This window comes from Procambarus clarkii, chromosome 17 (assembly GCF_040958095.1).
Source record: "Procambarus clarkii isolate CNS0578487 chromosome 17, FALCON_Pclarkii_2.0, whole genome shotgun sequence".
Classification (NCBI taxonomy): domain Eukaryota; kingdom Metazoa; phylum Arthropoda; class Malacostraca; order Decapoda; family Cambaridae; genus Procambarus; species Procambarus clarkii.
The window spans coordinates 47216828-47230241 of record NC_091166.1 but is presented as its reverse complement, the minus strand read 5'-3'; the positions used below and the strand labels follow the sequence as shown (position 1 = coordinate 47230241).

The 13414-nt window shown below is 38.5% G+C and overlaps 2 protein-coding genes across 4 annotated transcripts in view; one reads left to right on the top strand and one right to left on the bottom strand.

Moving 5' to 3' along the window:
- mi (minus) overlaps positions 1–8664 on the top strand; it is a 34931-nt gene extending 26267 nt beyond the window's left edge. For 2 of the 3 annotated variants that reach the window (XM_045765706.2, XM_045765705.2), the window contains exons 12-17: positions 1339–1473; positions 1613–1712; positions 4195–4344; positions 5110–5328; positions 6556–6733; positions 7806–8664. In XM_045765706.2, coding sequence (XP_045621662.1) covers positions 1339–1473; positions 1613–1712; positions 4195–4344; positions 5110–5328; positions 6556–6733; positions 7806–8027 — 1004 coding nt within the window. In that variant the 3' untranslated portion in view covers positions 8028–8664. The remainder of the gene's footprint in view (positions 1–1338; positions 1474–1612; positions 1713–4194; positions 4345–5109; positions 5329–6555; positions 6734–7805) is intronic. The other variant, XM_069325967.1, reaches the window with a different exon arrangement.
- The window catches only part of Oseg2 (intraflagellar transport protein Oseg2), a 120789-nt gene continuing 112951 nt past the window's right edge, over positions 5577–13414 (bottom strand). Inside the window, exon 32 of the mRNA XM_045765703.2 lies at positions 5577–11473. Coding sequence (XP_045621659.1) covers positions 11210–11473 — 264 coding nt within the window. The 3' untranslated portion in view covers positions 5577–11209. The remainder of the gene's footprint in view (positions 11474–13414) is intronic.

The following is a 13414-nucleotide window of genomic DNA, read 5'->3' as shown; positions in this document are numbered from 1 at the left end:
TCTTTCATATGGAACAAAATTGGAATTTACATCCTCAACTTGCAGTGCAAGAATCGAGACCGTTTCTGTGGGGAGCCCCATCAACTCCCTGAAGCTTTCTTACTGATCAAGTGCCATACTACTTGAGTGTCATCAGTTGCAGAGTTCTTTGTATGCCTACCCAGTCCATCCTCCTGTTTTGGTGGTACTTATAGTAACGATGAGGATCATAGTACATACACCAACGTACTACTCAATTAGAAAGCAGAAATCGGTACTATTGAATTTGGACAAACCGGAAAATTTTTTCTATTTATATTGCAAAGACAAACTAACCCAACTTGACCTTTCTAAACATAATACACGATATCTGAGGCTAATATAGTACATATGTGTGCTATACTAGGCCTTGGAATATTTGTTTTCTGAGTTTCATGCAAGAGTGCAACCCAAGTACTGTAGAATATTACTCCTGGCTCGCACATTACCTGTAGAGACAGACCATGCCACAAGGCACAGAAACTAAGACCAAAGCAGGAGCCAGAGGCACAAATAAAATAAAATAAAATAAAATAAATGTTTATTCAGGTAAAGTACATGCATACAAGGTGAGATACAAACATTGAAGGATTTATAGATAAAGCTAGTACATACAATGCCTAAAGCCACTATTACACAAAGCGTTTCAGGACAAGACCTCATCAGTTGCACATCAGCCAAGAACTGAAGGGTGGATTGCCGGCGTGAGGATCTGGGGCTCCCCCTTCCCCCTCTTGGGTACGGAGGTGGTTGCGTAGACAGGGGTGCGGCAATGTGATAACGTCATGCTCGTTTGCTAATTTTCATTTGAGGAGTTCTGACCACTCGTTCGACTTTCGGTAGTAATATTTTCACCAGAATAGGGGTTTCTTTTGGGGCGCCTACCTTTCTGGGTGCCAAACCCAGTCGATGGCAGACATAGAATGACAGAATGGGTTTCTATAAGCCATTGCTCCTAGCACCTCTCTGAGAGAACCAGGTTCTGGTTCGTGGTCCCCGGTAGGCAAGAACTCCATGCACATTGACTGATGCCAGAAAGCCAATATCCATATCAGCTTGGATAGCTCTGGGGAGCCGACAGGGCTCTCCCCAGAAAAGAATAATATGTATTATAGTAAAAGAAGTTTACAGATATGCAAAAATCAAAATGTCTCATCAATTTGTTGTCATTCACATTATATAGCATTACAGATATATAAAGTAGATCAAATATTCCCAACGTTCCCAGTTTCAAAATTCTACAATTTACCCCAGTTTCATTGTATTATTTGTCATTGTTCAATTATTTTATCATTAAAGTTGTTAAAATTTGACTTACAGGGGACTTGCTTGGTGGACTTGCACCACCACCACACACTGATGCCATTCTCACTCTTGAGGCAGCCCAGCTTACTAAGCTATTCACCAAGAGTGGCCAGCCAATTGACAGAATAAGACGGAAAATGATTAAACACAGTGAGTTATTGTGTGTGTAAATATTTATATCTCATGTTAATTATTAAAGTTAAACAATTATATCTTGAATTTTTAGGATAAGTTTTGATGTCAAATATTTTTGTACTTTGCTGTACTCTATATTGCTTTTCCATTGTAGCCTCTTCTGGTCAACGTTCCTTTAAATTAAAATCAACTCTACAAGAAGTGAAATCCCTAACATGGCCAGAATCACTCTATGCTCACCACCATGGTATTTAGTAAGTATTTTGTGCAAATTATACTAAATCCTATAATGAAAAGTTATATATCATTTTCTTTATTTTTTGTTAACATTCTTAATTAACACTATCGCGCCTGAGCGCCTCAGACTTTGACGTCATGGAGTGGATGGTGCGGGCGAGCGTGTGGCGACGCCTAAATGTGTATACTCATTTCAGTTTTCTTACCTTAATTCTCGTGCTACGTCGTTCGTTTTGGTATCATTGTGTTCGCAATGGAACCGCCTACAGGTGTATATGCATATACAGTGGTATGTCGGTTTAAGAGTTTAATCCGTTCCTGGAAACAGCTCGTATTCCAAAGCTAATTTCCTCATAAGAAATAATGGGAAATGAATTAATACGTTTCTGACTACCCCAAAAACCTCACTTCAAACTAAATTTTATACCTAATTCATCTAAATAAACCTACAAAACTATGTTCAAGTTATTACTCACCCTTGTTGATGAATGTTGTAGGCGTATGGAAAATAGTGAGGAGGAGAGGAAGAGGAGAGGTGTTACTGTTTGGGAGTCCCCTTCCATTATAACATCAGGCAGTGAGGACCTTTCTGGTGTGCACTCCCTGGCACGTTTTGCCTGCATACCACTAGGTCCTGGTTGTGGCTCACTGCTCGATTTTCTCACAATAAATCTGTCCATGGAAGCTTGTTTTTCCCTTCTTCGCAAGCTGTCTCTGTAGTAAGGCATCATGTTGTCATTGAAAAGATTAAAGCAACGGCTTACTACAGCTTTCTCTGGGTGAGTCTTTTCAATAAAAGTTTGCAAAGTTCTCTTCCCACAGTTTTTCCCACAGTTCAACAACCCGTGGTACCATTTTCATGCTTCTGAATGATCTCTTGTTTCTCCTCTATTGTCATCCTCACATGGGCTTTCTTGCCTTGATCCTTACCACTGGTTTTCTTGGGACCCATGGTGTGATATATAATAACAACTTTTATGGTCAAATGACCAAAAATCCATCAAAACACTGAAAATCCAGGTGAAGAACTGACGTGGGGTAGTCACTGGGCGCGAGGCACTGGTAAACTGAGGGGTGAGGGGCAACGATCGCCGTACCACCACGCGCTAGTTCGGCCTGTACGCGTATCAACAAACTCGTGTTCCGAGGTAACCCTTGCCTTCCGAGGCACATTTTCCGAGCAAATTCTGCTCGTATTCCGAAAAACTCGTATTCCGAGGTACCACTGTAATGTCCAAAAGCCCGGCATGACTCCCCAAAGCAAAGCCTAAAGTCGGAAAAGTTACCCGTGAACGCACAAAATCAGTAAAATGTGTGTGTACTCGTTTCAGTTTTCATACCTTAATTCTCGTGCTACGTCGTACGTTTTGGTATTATTGTGTTCGCAATTAAGTTCCCTGCAGGTGTATATGCAATATGCATATAAAATCCAAAAGCCTGGCGAGACTCCCCGCAGCAAAGCCTAAAGTTACCCATGAACGACCACCAATTTGCACACCACAACTTAATGTGTATACTCGTTCAGTTTGATAACATCAATTTTCGTGTTACGTCGCTCGTTTTGGTATCAAATTGTTTGCAATATAAAGGCATGCATTTTAAAACTAGTCCCATAATAATAGCACAATAAATAGAATTTTAACAAACATTTTAAAATTTAAAATTTATACCCAAAAAGTATTTATAATCTTTCAAGTGTTCTGACATCAAATTTCGTTTTACATCTTTCATTTTGGTATCAAATTGTGCGCACTCTAAAGGCTCTTATTTTGAAACTATCCCGAGGTTGATCGGATAAAAAAGTAATTTTATTCAAATATTTTTGGAGTGGATGTGAGTCATGTCCATGGCTAGGACTCGAGAGAAAAAAGTGGACGTGATCGGTGTCCAAAGCGAGTGATAGTGTTAACATCTACTCTTGTAAATGACATACAATATCATACAAATTATATTGTACTGTATGTCAGAATGTGGACCATTATCAAGATCATACGACTTTAATGGTCCACAGTGGACCAAAATGTGGTTGTTTCTTTATTTTCCAACGTGTGGCTTTGTCAGCATATAATATCTCTTACATGAATATACCAAGTTTCCCGTGAACGAGCACCAATTGGCACACCTGCAGAGTAATGTATATACTCGTTCAGTTTGATAACATCAATTTTCGTGTTTCATTTTTGTATCAAATTGTTTGCAAAATAAAGGCACATATTTTAAAACTAGTCCGATAATAATAGGGACTGGTTAATTGGTAGGGAATTTAGGGTTTGCTCGGTATATGTTTATCCCTGGAGATGGGGGGATCTGTGTTAGGATGACATGTACTTGTTTCTTTTTTAATATTGCACTAATATTGTTTTACGGTAATTTTTATTTAACTTTGCAGGTTTTGCATGAGATTTTTTAATAATATGATTTGCTTGGGCAGCAAGTCTGATTTTTAGGCTAATACCTGTATTAGAGATTGAAAGATAAGAGATAGAAAATTATTTTCAGTTACAATGTTGATGAGCGATGTGAGAAGTACAATGAACAATGTAACCAGGTAAAAAATCGCTTCATTAGACAAGAGACTGCTGCCACCTGTACTGTGTTCCAAGACAAAGAGACAGCATATGTTACAGTCTCCACACACAAATCCAGCAGGTACTGAACTTTAAACAATTTAAATAAGTAAATTAATATTTAAACAAAAGTTAAAGACTTGTACTGTATGAGAAAAGTTCTGTAATTGGTAAAGAAATTTAAGTTCTTCTGTTCATGATGTCAGTTTCACTTAGTTGTTAGTCTCGCAGTTAAATTCCACCATCATAAAAGCTCATGCTTCAGCTGCTGTTTGTATCACATGATACAGATTAAACTACAACTGCTATTGCTGTATCTGCTCTGTAACATGTTCCCACTATCAGTTTGCTACTATTTTGAGCTATTGCATTATACAAATTCTAAACATCACATATTTTATTCTTTGTTGCTGATTGTAGCATTGCACCTGTTGCTCTGTCTTTTCTGAAAAGTGGGCGATACCCTAGAAGATGGAATTCACCTTCCATTGACTTTTATCATCCCTATGTTTTGCTGATATTATTGATGATGGTATTATTAACCTCAGTTCCTGTGCACAATGTGCCAAGTTTATTTACTAGGCTTTAGCATATGTGTAGGGGCATTTTCAACTCCTAACTTTGTTCCTATGGAACTTAAGAGACTGGCCCTGCATTATGTATGCAGTACTAGTATTCAGTACTGTATATATTTCCTTTACTTGGTAGTTTAACTTAGACATTTGAGTTGTCTGAAGCACCTTTATTAATTCTTTTGGTTTTTTAAATTTTAATATATTGTAGACATCTTATACTTTAGTTATATTCTATACTTAATATATTATTGAGCATTTTCTTTTATTAAAAGTAAAGAGACCAAAGCAACAACAAAGGGGAATATACAACCCTCAAACATGAGCAGATTAGTGAAGAGTGGAGCCACAGGGGCAAGTGAGGTGGATACAGCGAGCTTGAGAAGTGGATATAGTGCACGAATACCAAGAGGAGCTCTAAGGCGTTCACCTCGTAAGCGGTTACATCAGCCACCACTAAAGCAATTGCAGCGGTCAGAAAATAAAAATGAGAGGTGAGCTGTTACAGTATGCAGCTACTGTATCCTGTAGAATAATTCAAATTGGATTACAATATAACAATATGATTTAGCACTTGCGGCACCAATACTTTGTCAGGTTTGTTTATACGCAGTTGTTCTCAATACCACACATTACAAGAACACAAATTTGCACCTACAGAATGCAATTTAGTTTTTAAATATCAAGATTTGAAGAACATAATCCAACATTATACTCTGCAGGATGCATAATAGAAATACAATTTGTAATACTATATTAAGCACTGGTTTATTTTGTAATAAGGTAGCCTAACAGGTTAAAATACTAAGAACTTGCTACAGTACATTCATCTATACGTGTTTTTATCTTGGAAAATAATATTCACTGCAAATTAATAACTTACCTAAATACAGAGACTTCTAAACTTACATCTTTATTAACAAGTTGAAATGATTAATTTATATATATACATGAGACTACCATACTAAGAGAAAAAGCCAGTCTGCCCTTACTGACATAATTTCTGTATCTGAAATCTTAATTTTTTACCAGGAAGAATCGGACAAAATATTGTCATGATAATAATTATAAGTAGTTATCACAAAGGTGTATATAGATATATACGTGAGTTTTTAGTTGCATATAGTCCTGGGGACCATTCAGGCTTGTTCGCATAGATATACAGGTATACATATGTATATATAATATGAGGTTTTAAAATAAGTCCACAACACTCGATTATTAATAAAACCTAACATTTAAATTTTAATGATTATCAGGTTGACTTGCAGTTATGAGGGATAGAAACGGGGGGTTAGCATCAAACCACCACACTAAGTAGGCGCTGCAAAAATCACTAAATAATCGAATAATAAATAATTGCAGTTTACATATAGATACTATGCAGCACCATTAATAATGGCATTACATAATACAACACACATGGGAACTGTACATCAGGTAAGGTGGAGTTTCTCACGTGGTTTTATCACATACAGGGTGTCTAAAAATAATATACACAAGCTTGTTTATTGCTTTTGACAGTGCCAAGATGCTAATTGTGACTACTCTTGAGTACCTGTAAATTAAAAATGACACAATCCACTGTTTTCCCTCAAGTTATACAATGTACTTCATTAATAAATACAGTGTTCTTTATTGGATTGTATGTGTAAGTTTTGAGGCACTCTGTAGCTGTATATAGTACATAAATTTCATGAAAATTACGCCCTTGTTATCAGAACAACACCTCAGAAGGGATTGAGAAAAGGAGGCCATGGAAACAGGAAGAGCGAAAGTGACCTGATGAAACCTTCAGACTTACTACAGCCAGCAGCTACTAGAGGTCCATTAAGAAATGTTAATTCACAAAGCAAGAGAATTCCTAAACCTGCTGATCTGAGTGATGTACACAAGCAGGTAATATATGGATATGTTGCATTTTTCATTAAGTTTTAAGTTGCTTAATGACATCTGAAAAAATTGGATATTTTAAGTGGAAAATTAAAATGATTATTGCTATTAATTTAGAAAATTCTGATACAGTACTGTTAGATAAAATTTGAATATAATTATTTTATATAAAGCATAAATAAGAGCAATAAGTGCAATAAATGGTTGAAGGATGATAAAATGGTGTCAGGGGGGGGGGTCATTGGTGAGAGAGAGTTGTTGTCAGGGGGCAGGTCGTGTAAGTTACATATTCTCATGGGAGGCAGGTTGTCAGTGGTAGAAGTTGTCAAGGGAAGCTGGTGTAATAGTGGTGTCAGTAGAGGCACGTTGTCAGTGGAGGAAGTTGTCAGGGGAAGCTGGAGTAACAGTGGTGTCATGGGAAGCAGGTTGTGTATGTGGAGAGCTCCTGCACCTGACCACCAGAGACCAGCCACTACTCTCTCAGAATCAAAGAGGGGCATTTATTATTTTGCAGAAGTTGAAGAATTTTCTGGGCTGTCCAACATTCACCAGGTTCATTAGGATGGTTCAGCACAAGCTTCAACTCATCTGGGTTCAGTTTGCAGCAATGATTGCTGTTCAAGGACAGTGCATTTCCAGTTGTGAGGGATACAGTAAAAAGTTTCATAGGCAATTAACATCTATCCCAGCTTTAGCCTTTGGAAAGGATTATCTGGTTGAAATTCCTGTGGGATATCATGGCTGCTGCCTCCTTGGCTCACTCTGCAGTTTGTCTTTGAAATGCCCCCACCTCTTGTGATCAGAAGTACCTTATCCACTTAGAAGACATAACTTTGCCTTCGTTGTGTGTCCCTTGGGTTAGCTTAACTTCAAGAAATTCGATCAGCCTTAATTTTTTTTATTAACAATAAAACCTGATTAGGTAGAGTTACTCATTTATAGAGGCATTTGTATTTAGATTCCAATGATATCAACAATACAAAAATTTTGAAAATACATACCTATCAACTATTATTTTGGGTGTGCAATGGTAAAAATTTCTCTTTATAATATTTTAATTTTTTTTTTACCTTGACAGAAACTTCGTGTGGCTGTTGTAGAATCCCTTGAAAAAGAGGGGATGAAAATGAAGGATCCATTATTCAAGGTGTGCTTCAAGAAACTGTTTGCTGTTTGCAGACCATTTGCTTTGGATGTCATAGGTCAGGGATCTACTAGTAAGAATATGGAAAAAATTGCCAAAGCCCATGTAAAACAGGTTATAGAATTTGAAAGACTCAAAACTAGAAAACATAGATGATTTGTCATTTGCTAGAGTTTTACAATTTAAGTTATACTGTATAATTTTAATGACATCCCAGTTGAAGGTTGGGTGGACTGCATAAAACACTGAATTTTTCATGCTCCCATTGCTGCATGTTTATACTAAATAACATTTCAATATTTTTCAACAATATTCATTCATTTCAGATTAAAGACAAAACGGGAAAATTACAGAAAGTTTAGTGTGCAATATTTATAACATGTGCTCAGGTTAAGAAATGGGCGAGTTTACCGTGTTAATAACAAAAATAATTGCACTTGCAAGTATTACCCAGCAGCTGTATGTCTACAATGGCTCAAATGTTTACCAATATATTATTCTTTTTCCTTATATTGTCACAGATAAAGTAGTACCCAGCTGTTTGTATTAAAGATATCAGCGTGTGTTTTGAGGATAAATGCCACAGCATAGTGCATGATTGCTGACTGAAATGTTCTAGAATAATATACTATTTGACAAGACAATGCTGACTGTTGGTAGTGAACATATTTTTGTTTTAACTGAATGACTTAATAGACTGCAAAATTATTTCCTAAGTTTTATGGTATGTGTGTATGTCTAGTTTTTATCTACCTTTTAATATAATTTCATTATACTATTGAATTATTGAAAATGATTTGCTTAATAGCCTTAAGTGTGTGTGTGTATTGCACACAACAAAACATTTGTATCAGTTGAATCATTCCATCATAATTTGGTAAATAATTAACCCTTAAATTGTGCAAGACATCAATAGCTGTGGTGAGTAACTGTCACAGAATTGCACACCACAGCTATTGTTGTGTTGAAGTCCCGCGGCTACACGGGGTTCACATCAGCTTCCTCAGGGCTCTTGTAAACAGATACAAGAGGATTACCATAAACCAACAAGGGGGTTCAAAGAACGACCTGCTTCCGAGTAAAGGTCATAGCACAAGTCTTATAGAAAACTGAAGTTATGATTGGTGTCCCAGGACGATACGGCATCAATCACAATTTGAAACCACTGTTGGAGGAATGGCGAGTCATCACCTTGACAGCAGAGGGTAAGAGTGTCAACATAGAAAGCGGAGAAAATGCCAGAGGGAAGGAAGGAAAGGAGACCATTGAGGGCAACCAGGAAAATAATAATAGTGCAAATATGGTATCTCCAGGTGGTGTCATATGCCTTTTCTAGGTAAAGAAGGACAGCAACAATGGCAATCTTAACAGCAAAGGCAGTACAAACATAGACCTCCAAGTTCACGAGGATATCAGTTGTGCTGCAGCGCTTGCAAAAGCCAAATTGAGAAGGCAAGATGTGGTGATAGCATTCCAAAAGCCACATTCAAAGATTGACCATACGTTCAAAGAGTTTGCAGACACAACTCGTTAGAGCAATGGGGCGGAAGTCTTTAGGGGATGACCCTAGAGAACCAGGTTTCCGAATGGGAAGAACAGCTGCCTCAAGCCAGTCCTCGGGGACTGACGACGACTCTTGGACACGGTTGTAAATATTCAGTAAATGCTGAAACATGCATGGAGGGAGATGGCAAAGCATCTAATGAATGTCACCTGAGCCATTCACCATAGAATCGCAGAGGGCCAGGGCAGACTGGAGTTCTGAGAGTGAGAGGATCATTATAAGGAAGCTGCAGATAAATGTGAAAATCTAAGGGACAAGATTGAAGACAGCTTATGAGTAAGGAAAGGAGGAGGAAGATGAGAACCGGAGCTAACAGTTGAAAAGTGTGAAACTAGTTCGGTCGCGACCGACACCGGATCTGCCACAATAGAACCACAGAGGTGGAGGACAGGGGAGATATTTGGGAAAAATTTACCCGCTATCTTATGGATTTTCTTTCAGATCAGGGGCAGAGGAGTGTCATTGGTAATGGTGGAGATATAAGATTTCCAACTCCCGCTTAGCTGTGTGGATGGCACTGTGGGCCACCGCACTTCCCTTCTGAAACAAAAGAATCGGGTGTCGGTGTTTTTTTCCAGGCTGCACGCTTACAGCAGACAGCCCAAGCATAGTCTGCATTCCACCAGGGAATGCACTTCCGCGTGCCCTGGGAGGTAGAGTGAGGAACAGAGTGTACCATACCATGTGAAGTCTAAATAAAGAGAAGAGCAAAGAGAGAAAGATCAAGACAGGAAAGGGAGTGAGTGAGAGTCAACATGAGTGGGTTCACCAAAATTCAGAAGAGACAGAGAAGGAGAGGATAAATGGTTTGAGTAGACAGCCCTGGATGTTTGTCAGAACATCTCCCCAGAGGAAATATCGACAGTAAAAATCACTTAAAAGGCGCACAGGCTCTGGTAAGGAGTCCAACAGGTGTTTAAGATCAGGAAGAGAAAGTAGGACATTAGAGGGAGAGACGAGATAAATGGAACAAACTGTATACCATTTACTCACAAAGATAAGGGTTGCAGAACACAATGTGCGGCTGAAAAAGTAGGAGGACGAAGGGAATATTGTGACGGATCAAGAGGGCAGTAGTTATGGGCCCCAGCAAAAGCTGCAGGGGTGGAGAGAAAGGAATAACCATGAAAGTGACTAGGACGAGCACCGGCTCCTGGAGACAAACACAAAGTCTTTGTGTTCGCCAAGAAGTGGTAAAAACTTCATGATTAGAAGCTGGAGTTCATGGAAGTTGGCATAAAAACCACAAATATTCCATTGAAAAATAGACAGACATAGAGAGAACAGAAACGGAGATAACGAGAGAAACAAAGGCAAAGAACACGGTCGACTAAGTAAGTTTAGGATCTGTGAAATCAGGGTTACGGGGCAAAGGCAAAGATTGTGAAAACAGTGGATGATTTTTCTAAACATTTTTTTATTTGACCCCAAAAATGCATCCCATGCAACTATGTTGTATCCAGTGTCCTCTTGCATACTTCAGAAGGCTTCGAGTCCTTTCAAAATGTAACCTATTGTATGAAGCATATACAGTTATAAAGTATATTTCCCAGTTCTACTTCAATCTGCTTGAATTAGTAAATGTGTGTTACACTGTACTTAACATATATGACTAGTGTGGAAAATCAAAGCAACAAACTTAATACTGTATATAAAAGTGAAAGTGAAGTGCTAAAGGTGTGTTAATTCCTGGGAAACTTTTAGATTAACAGCTATTTTAAATTAATTTAATAATAAATGTTATTAGTCATGTGCAATCACCCAATATATAAATTCACTGGAAATTGTATCCCATGCTGGGAAGCCCAACACACCATGCAGTTATAAACTTAAGTACATCCTGACATTCAGGGGCATTTGACATCTTGGTCGCCATGATGAGTTTATTCCAATCTTCCTTGTTGGCTGCTTGTCCACGCTTAAGATCAATATGATTCCGAATAACTGGATAACCAGAGATAACACAAGGAGAATAGGTAGTATTGTCTGGACCTACTAAGGAAGCTTCATAAACCATGCGCTCATCTGTAGGCAGAACCTGCAAAATTCATTTGAGTACAGTAAATCTCGATACCAACAACAGAAATAGTTTTTATAACTATACTTTCTGATCATTTATTTGCTCCCTTACCTAAAGAACTGCTCTTTTCATGGTCAAGACTAATGTACAATTGGGACAGTGATATTTTACCCTGACACAGCAAGGGGTCATTTAAAACATCCCCATTGGGCCATCATACTGCAGCAAGGAGACATTGGAGAAGACTCAATCCAGCCTGAAATGACCTCCAGAAAGGACAGTCATCTATATGTACTCATAAACCTTTCCAAGTACTACTCAGCATCAAAGAGATGCCAAGACTTGTTCTGCTAATCGTTAGCACTGGCCAGCCCTTCTGGCTGCAACCCCCTCCTCCCCATCCCCAACCACTACATGTCAGCACAAAAATGTCAACACAGTAGTCAGCCCTATGTTCATCAAGCTGGTGAACAACACTATTATCAAATCATGACTTATATTTCTTCTTAGAAAAATAGGGTTTAACCCTTAAACTGCACATGGCCTATACGTATATACACGTCATGAGTAACATGTCCCACGGTGCGCATGGTGTATATACTGTATACGCCATAAGGTGCCAGGCACGATTCAAATGGCCCACGGCTACACGGGGTTCGCATCAGCTTCCTCAGGGCTCTTGTAAACAGACGCCATGTTTAACAAAAATCGTGGGCAATATTCTCCGGTGTGAGAGCCACAGTACTGTTGGAGCATCCAAGGCTGGCGCATGCAGCATGAGCTAACAGCATTGCTGCTCAGCTTGTGACCACAGCATCGCCTAAAAATGTCAAAATAAATATGTAACTGCTATTATTTAGCAATGACAATGTTACAGATGATCCCTGACTGTGATAAAAATGACCAGGATTGTGATAATAGTAGGATTGTTGTAATAATTAGCGCTGTGTGGAAGTAGTAATGCTGTAGGAGGGAGGGAGCTAGCGTCGTTTACTGTGTAGCCACCTGTTATTGTCTGCATTCACCATACCAGCTCAGTGGTTCTCTATGGTGAACACAGATGTAGATACCTATGTATAATGTGAGTATTAGTGTAATAACAGCAAAAAGATTATGTTGGGAGGAGCCATCAGGTGGCGTCGTCTGCATGATTTGTCTAGCTGTGTAGAGGGTGGACACTATCCACCCTACAAGCTTAGGTGTACAGTTATGGTGCATACAACATGTAGATACTTATATATAATGTGTGTGTATATAGTGTAATAACACTACAAACAGTATTGTTGGGGGAGAAATTTAGTGCGCCAGACCTTGAATGAGTGAGGGAGGCAGCCGTGAGCTGACTGTGTGTAGCGATGTCTTTTAGTGCCTGAACTAACTATATCAGCTTAGTTGTGAACAAAACATGTAGATATTTATATATAATGTGTGTATATAGTGTAATAACTGCAAAACTATTTGTTTATTGTTTTATGAACATAATAATTGAACCACTAATATGGACGCTTCCAACTTCTGTGTTTCTAGATTTTTGTTAGGCAGGCAGAGCCTGACTTCTGTATTGCCATGTAGGTGTTAAAATATGGTGGTAGTTAAGGGTGGTGACTGGGTCAACCAGCTAGTAATTTGCTAAATGCTACTCGGCAGTCTCCTTGATGCTAAGTGACACTTAGACAGCTTTCAAGTATAAATAAATGAGTTTTCTGGAAGTCATTCCTTAGTTGGATAGACACTTCTTCAGAATCTACCTTAACTTTTGTGACCCAGTAACAACATTAAAGATTATCCATGCTGTGCTGGGACAAAATGTCGACCAGTCCTGACTGCACTTTGGAAAGCCTGCCTTTTTCATGGATAGGAGACTGTCTAGCTCAGAAAGCAGCATTTCATCTTTGTTGTCTTTTTAAAATTGCAACAACTTACAAACTTACCACAGAAGCCATTTATTATTTATTTTAG